Source organism: Penaeus japonicus, unplaced genomic scaffold, assembly GCF_977035675.1.
Source record: "Penaeus japonicus unplaced genomic scaffold, GWHDUDI00000001_assembly GWHDUDI00000022, whole genome shotgun sequence".
NCBI lineage: Eukaryota > Metazoa > Arthropoda > Malacostraca > Decapoda > Penaeidae > Penaeus > Penaeus japonicus.
The window spans coordinates 19960785-19968284 of NW_028234424.1; the positions used below are offsets into that span (position 1 = coordinate 19960785).

The 7500-nt window shown below is 43.8% G+C and overlaps 1 protein-coding gene across 1 annotated transcript in view; it reads right to left on the reverse strand.

Annotated features, from left to right (window-relative positions):
• LOC122256066 (DE-cadherin-like) overlaps positions 1-7500 on the reverse strand; it is a 201553-nt gene that overhangs the window by 19190 nt on the left and 174863 nt on the right. Inside the window, exons 25-29 of the mRNA XM_086549243.1 lie at positions 7094-7288; positions 2889-3020; positions 2351-2548; positions 1248-2253; positions 582-806 (exon numbers count right to left, since the gene is read on the reverse strand). Coding sequence (XP_086405369.1) covers positions 582-806; positions 1248-2253; positions 2351-2548; positions 2889-3020; positions 7094-7288 — 1756 coding nt within the window. The remainder of the gene's footprint in view (positions 1-581; positions 807-1247; positions 2254-2350; positions 2549-2888; positions 3021-7093; positions 7289-7500) is intronic.

The following is a 7500-nucleotide window of genomic DNA, read 5'->3' on the forward strand; positions in this document are numbered from 1 at the left end:
TATCCAGCAAAGCATCGTAAATTATGACCTTTATCCCGCTTGTAAATCTTTACGTCTTCAGCATGAGAATCCAGCGATCGACCGTGACCCAATAAATGATTTAGTGGTGTTTGTCGTGAACACATGGCCCGACGCAGCCGCGATTCGGACGCCTATTCTGCTGTCTTTGCTCTCTTTGTCCTTGTTTCTCGGTGAGCTTCTTCTCTAAAGCGCACTTTTTGTGGACATCTCAGCGTAGAAGGAAATGTGAAGGCGTAAATTAAAATGTGTCGAAACATTGCGAGCGGAATCATTTATATATGCATGGTAATGTGTCATAGCTTAACGTGGATGTATGTATGAGCAAATTCTCATAAATTTGTTAATATTTAATGTACACACATATGCATAAAAGGAAGAATGAGAACGAACATGCAAGCGAGCAATAGATAGTCAGTCAGACAGACAGACAGACAGACAGTCTGACAGAGAGGGGAGGGGCAGATAGCCAGCAGATCAGATCAGACATATCCCAGTCAGCCCGCAGCAGACCCAGCAGATAGACAGATCAGCAGACTCGCAGCAGATCGCTGCAGCGATACAGCAGCAGATCCAGATAGCAGATCCAGCTAGCAGATCAGCCAGACCCCGCAGATGCTCAGATCCCGAGCCAGTCTCAGACCCAGATCCAGCCAGAGAGATCAGCCAGCCAGCGCCCCGCAGCAGATCGCTCCAGCTCTGCAGAATCAGCCCAGCAGATAGATAGACCGCAGCCAGCACGATCAGATCCGCCAGGCAGGCAGCTGCCAGCCACAGATCCAGCAGCCCTGCCCAGATCAGCAGAGCCTGCCCAGCAGATCAGGCCCAGCCCAGCAGCCAGACCCAGAGCAGCCCAGAGATCCTGCTAGCCAGCCCCAGCCAGATCCGATCAGATTAGATCCAGATCTGATTCAGGATAGCAGAGATATCCAGCCAGTGAATAGCCGCAGCCGCTCAGATAACAGCAGTCCCAGCAGATCAGCAGCCAGCCACAGAGATAGCAGCAGCCCCAGACAGCCATGACCGCGCAGATCAGCCAGCCGCCAGCAGGCCAGAGATAGATCAGATAGACAGCCAGATCAGATAGATAACCGCCGCCTGCAGCTCCCCAGAAGAGATGCAGCCCCTGCAGATAGATACGCAGATACAGATCTAAATAGATTGAAAGAGACTGAGAGACAAAACACGAGTGACAAAAGGAATGAGAGAAAGAAACAAGCAACACTTACATAATAGACAGAGCAAGCTGGCCAGAATGATGATGACGGAGTGCTGGCCGAGAACCACCCTTGAGGTCCGAGGGGCGTCGCAAGGTTGGAAGGTCTTTTTGCTGTAGTCGGTGGAGTTGAGATCGAAGAGATAGTCGTTGTGGCGCAACTCGAGGACGCAGCCGGAGAACGGGTAGACAGAGGGCGGCGTGAGGCTCCAGCCATACGAGGCGGAGAGCTTTCTGAAGCTAGCCATGGACGCCACGCCTCCTATCTGTAGAGGGCCCTGGATGTTCAGCAAGTTGTTCTGCCTCTTGGGCGTTCCCGGCAGGCGGACGCTGGCACTGCAAGGGTCCGGGGCCTCCTCCGTCCCGTTGATCCCACAGTCAGGCACCTCAAACGTTACTTCCTGCTTGTCCCATGACAGAAGGAACTGGAACGAGCGAGCTGTGTTTCGCTCGATGTGAAGCGAGACGTTGGTGGTGCCCGAACCGAGATCGAGATACGCCTCCAACATCCAGTTGTTAAGGAATACGTAAACGAAGTCCTGGGGGTACTCGCGCCACGGCGAGGTGACGATCGGGCCCGCGTAGAGGAGCACGCCGTCCCCCGCGTTCGTCTCGAAGGTCATGGACAGCGACGGGCTCTCGCAGACGGTTGGCGGTTCGTACCACGCGAACCCGCGCTCGAACCTGGCCGTCATGAGCTCGCAGCGCGGCCCGTAGTTGTTGTCGTCCAGACAGTCGCACATGAGAGTGTTGTTGACGACCGAGCAGGTGCCGCCGTTGTAGCAGAACCCATCGAAGCACACGGAAGGGAGAGGCTCCAGCGCGCCGCAGTCACACGTGTAATCGTCGGCGATATCGACGCCCACCAGCGTTGTCGTGTCGCTGGCGATGACGAGGGGCGCCGTGAGGTTAGGGCGCATCGTGTGCTGGCAGCTAAGACTCCCACACGGCGAAGTCCTCTCATACAGACAGAGATTGATGTCAACCATCAGGATCTCTACACCGAGAGCCTCTTCGACCTACATACGAAAATAAGCCAATTAGATCAACAACGAACAAAATCAAACAACAATCCTAATGATAAACACGAAAGGCCTTCAAAGAAGGGTGACTTACCTGACGGCGATGCTGCAGCAGGAGGCCGTCGAGCCGAGCAGCCGTGTAGTAAGGGGAGCTGTGGCAGTTATAGCGGATATCGACCCCGCCTTCCACGTCCTTCAGGCTGAACACGTCCACCTGTTCGTCGCTGATGTCGTGCAGTTTAGCAATCTCACGCTTCAGATGCTCATACAAACTCCTGCCTTTTTGGACTTTCTGCAGAATATACGCAGATACGTGTATGGACATCCGATTTGATATAGCGAAAAAAATAACAAACTTCATTGCGACAAATGTAGATGGAATATGAATGAGAACGAATAATTTCACAGAGCAATAACTAACGCGTTTCGATGCCATATTTCCCTCAGACTTGCATGACAGGTAATTTAATTCTGATAGAATTACAACACTAAAACGCGTCGATTACATTTCTTACCCCCGTGAAATTTTTCGCTCTCCTTCAGAACTCTCCCTGAATAAGGATACGAATATGTTCCCCTTCTCGAGTATCATTTGTAACTCAATGTTGGAAAGACTAGACGTTTCCCTTTACCTGGAGCATGTGGCTGGAAGTAACGCCAGATATCCTTAAGGAGCCGGACTGCATGACAGCATCGAGTGTCAGATCCACCACGATCACAGCCACCTCGCCGATCGCTGTCTCGCGCCGGACTCGGTCTTGTACCTACATCGGATATAAAAGCATTTTCATATACACACACGCACGTGTGTGTGTGTATATATATATATAGTATATATATATATATATATAGGGTGATACTATATATATATATATATATATATATTATATATATGTATATATATATATATATATAATATATATATACAAACTTACATACATACATACATACCTACATACATACATACATACATACATACCATACATACATACAATTAACATACATTACATCCATACATACATGCCATACTCTCTCTCCCTCTCTTCTTTTTCTCTTTCCCCTTGTTCCTTTCTCTTTCTCTTTCTCTCTCTCTCTCTCCTCATCTCCTCCTCCTCTTTTCTTCTCTCTTCTCTCCTCTTCTCTCTCTCTCTCTCTTCCTCCCTCTCTTTCTCTCCTCTCTCTTCTCTCTCTCTCTCTCTCTCTCTCTTCTCCGCTCTACTCTCTCTCTCTCTCCTCTCTCTCTCTCCTCTCTCGTCTCTCACGTCTCTCTCTCTACATACATACACACACACTCACACACACAGACACACACACACAATACACACACACACCAAGACATCCACACAGGGTTCACCACACGACCACACTCACACCCTCACACCACACACAAATATGTATCTATATATAGCGATACATATATATTCCCTCTCTCTCCTCATCCTCTCTCTCGCTCTCTCTCTCTCTCTTTTCCCGTCCTCTCTTCTCTCCCTCCTCCCCTCCTAGTTATATAGATATATATATATATATATACACACATCACACACACACACACATAACACACACACACTGATACACCAACACACACACACACAACACACATACACTCGGTGTCACACACACATATATATATATCTCTATATCTATATACATATATAATTATATATATAGATCATATATATCGTCCACTCCTATATATATTTAATATATATAGATATATATATAACTTATTATGAGACATCTATTAAATATATATATATCAGCTATATATCGAATATATATATATATATATATGTTGATATATATATCGTATATAATATAATCACCATATATTTATCTAGATTATATATCACTATATATATATAACTTCTAGATTATATATGATATATATCCTCTCTCTCCTCTCTCTCACTCTTCCTCTCCTCTCCTCTCTCCTCTCCTCCTCCTCTCATAATATAATTATATAATAAACAAATATATATATATGTAGTATACTGATATAATATGAATATATATCACTATGAAATAATATATTACTGATATATATGTTCTCTCTCTACATATACTCTCTCTCTCTCGCTCTCTCTCTCTTTCTCTCTCTTTCTTTTTCTCTTTTTCTTTCTCTTTCTCTCCCTCTCTCTCTCTCTCCCTCTCTCTCGGCTTCTTCTCTCTCTTCCTCTCATTCTCTCTGCCTCTCTCTCTCTCTCCTCTCTCTCTCTCAAGTCCTCTCTCTCTCGCCTCTCTCCCTCTCCTCTCTTCTATCTTTCCCCTTCCCTCTCTTACTCTTTCAGCTACTATATCTTCTCGCTCTCATCTCTCTACTCTCACTCTCTCGCGAGCTCTGTCTTCTCTCCTCTCTCTCTCTCTCTCTCCCTCTCTCCTACGCTATCTCTCTCCTCATCTCACTTTCTCTCTCTCTTCCCCTCTTCTTGCTCTCCTATGTCGCGCTCTATCTTCTTCTCCTTCAATATCCTCTTCTCTTCCCTCCCTCTCCTTTCTCTCTCTCTCTCTCCTCTCTCTAATTATATATACTGATCATAATACGCGCGTTCTACTAGTATATCATACTATATATATATCTATCTATCTACCTCTAAATGTATATATATCTAATATATATCGCTAATCATCGACAGCTCTCTCTATCTTCTAAAGCATACGACGCGGGATGGAAAGAAAAGAGATGGAGATTAATATATATATATATAATGATGATCATATATGTTTTACTCTATATCTCTCTCTCTGCTCACTCTCTCTCTCCTCCCTCCTCTCTCTCTCTCGACGGGACATCTCTCTCTCTTTCGGAGGGCGTTTTTCTCTTTTTTCTTTCTCTTTCTCCCCCTCCCTCTCTCTCTACCTGCTCTTTCTCTCCCTCTCTCTGGCTGTCGTCTCTCTCTCTCTCTCTCTCTCTCTCTCGTCTTTCTCTCTCTCTCTCATCCCGTCCACTCCTCTCTCTCTCTCTCTCTCTCGCTCTCTTTTTCTCTCTCTCTCTCTCTCTCACTTTTTCTGTTTGTCTTTTTCTCCCCCCCCCCTCTGTCTGTCTCTCTCTCTCTCTCTCTCTCTCTCTCTCTCTCTCTCTCTCTCTCTCTCTATCAACTCTCTATCTCTATCTCCTCTCTCTCTTCATCACTCTCTCTCTCTCCCCTCTACTCTCCTCCTACTATCTCATCATCCGCTTCATCTCTCTATTACTATATACCTTCTCAGATCTCTATCTATCAACTCGCTCGCCTCTCGCTATATAGCAAATCTCTCGTCATATCTACTCATCCTCTCATCCTCTCATCATCTCCATCTATATACTACATCCTGGCTCGCTCGGCTCCTCTCTTTCTATTCGTCATCTCTCTGTCTCTATCTCTCTCGATACAGTCATCTCTTCTTAATCTAAATGACTCTCTCTCTCTCTCTCCCTCCCTCCCTCCCCCTCTCTCCATGATCTATACATAATCTATCCAGATCGATATACTCTATCAATACTATCTACTATCACTAGCACAGATATATAATCGGTCATGTAGGTATGTCTCTAGAGATTATATATATATAGATCATCTTGTCTATAGTGCAGCTCACACAACGGTATATTATCTCGATCTCATATATCTACTGATGTATTATGTCGACGCTATATGCGCGAGATAGAGACAGATAAAGAGATATATATATCATATAGGAGTAGGTATGTAGAGAAATTACGATCGATAGATATATAGAGGGAGTAGGGAGGGAGAGAGATATATATACATATCATGTATATCAGCGAGAAATATATTATTAGCAGATAATAGGATAAATCAGATAGCATAAATATAGAAGCAGAGATATATAATAGAAGACTATATAGATATATATATTAGAGATAGAGAGAGACATAGAAGATTACAACAAAGACGATAGAGATTAGGATAGATGGCTAGATGTATGGACTAGATATATATATATATCGCTTCTATAGCTAGATATGGAGGGTATAGATCTATATATCGATAGAGATATAGATAGAGATAGGTAGGCGCATCGCTGGATCATATATATAGATCTAGTATATACGATATATTTATACTACTAGATATCTTTATATATACTATATCTATCTAATCTCTACTATATATCTATCTCAGAATATAGATAGAATCTATATACTCTCTACTCTATCTCTACACTATCTCTCATATTTCTCATCTTCTTACTGATCGATCTCGTCATAGAAAGATCTCTAATGTTGCTGTTACTTGCATGGACCCCTACCGCGCGTCTTAAAATTATTCAGGTCAGGATTCACAAAAGTTATCAATGTTTCAGTAATATCCTCATTAAAGAAATACAATTATCGACCCATTCGCACAAGTAATGAGACGCAATATAAACGACTATTTCCGTTTTTGAGACAGAATAATATGCATGTCATATATAACTTATCGACGTAGCACAGCTTTGTCGCTACAATATTTCGGCATTTTATGATATTAGTAAAGAATTCATGCGATGGTCACATTGCAAGCCGTGAAAATTCTTGCTGGTAAATATGTGCGAAAATGTTCTAGATATTAATTCATAATGTTGTTTTTTTTCACTTGTAAATTCATGTGGTGTGACAGCGAGTGTTTGGGAGTTGTGGGGGAACCCTTAGGGTGAGGGAGGGGGGGAGAAGGAGTTCTTACATGTTTGTCAACAAATATGGGGGAAGAAAAGCTAGAGTGATAAATTCGTTTTATGAAATAGGTCTGATGGGAGGAATATCTACATTAAGCTTGTTCTAAAGCACATGTATCAATTATCTGGCAGCCGCTAAACACCTATAAACAAGCGGACAAAACGTCAGTGATAAACCTACCTTGATTCTCAAAACGTGTCGTCCTGCGGGTGTTCCTTTTAGCATTATGATTTTGCCGCTGTTGTGATCCACCTGGAAGTGCGTCGCCACGTCGGACGCGGTCGTGGGGTCGAGCTCGAAGGTCTTGTCGCCGAGGTCATGGTCGTCAAGGTCGGTCACGTGAACGGAGCCGATCACCATAGACGAGAACTGACCCTGGTTGGAAGAGAAATAGGGTTGGATGGGAATTATATTCCTGTTTTGTTTGGTTCGTGTGTTCTGTGTATGTAAATATGTCCATAGATCAGTGACAGCACACTCTACCGTGTTAATAAGTTGACCGAAGTAATAAACATATTTTTCTTATTGTAGTTACATAATTGTGCATTTCATAAAAGACGACCTATACACAAATATGTAAACAAAGA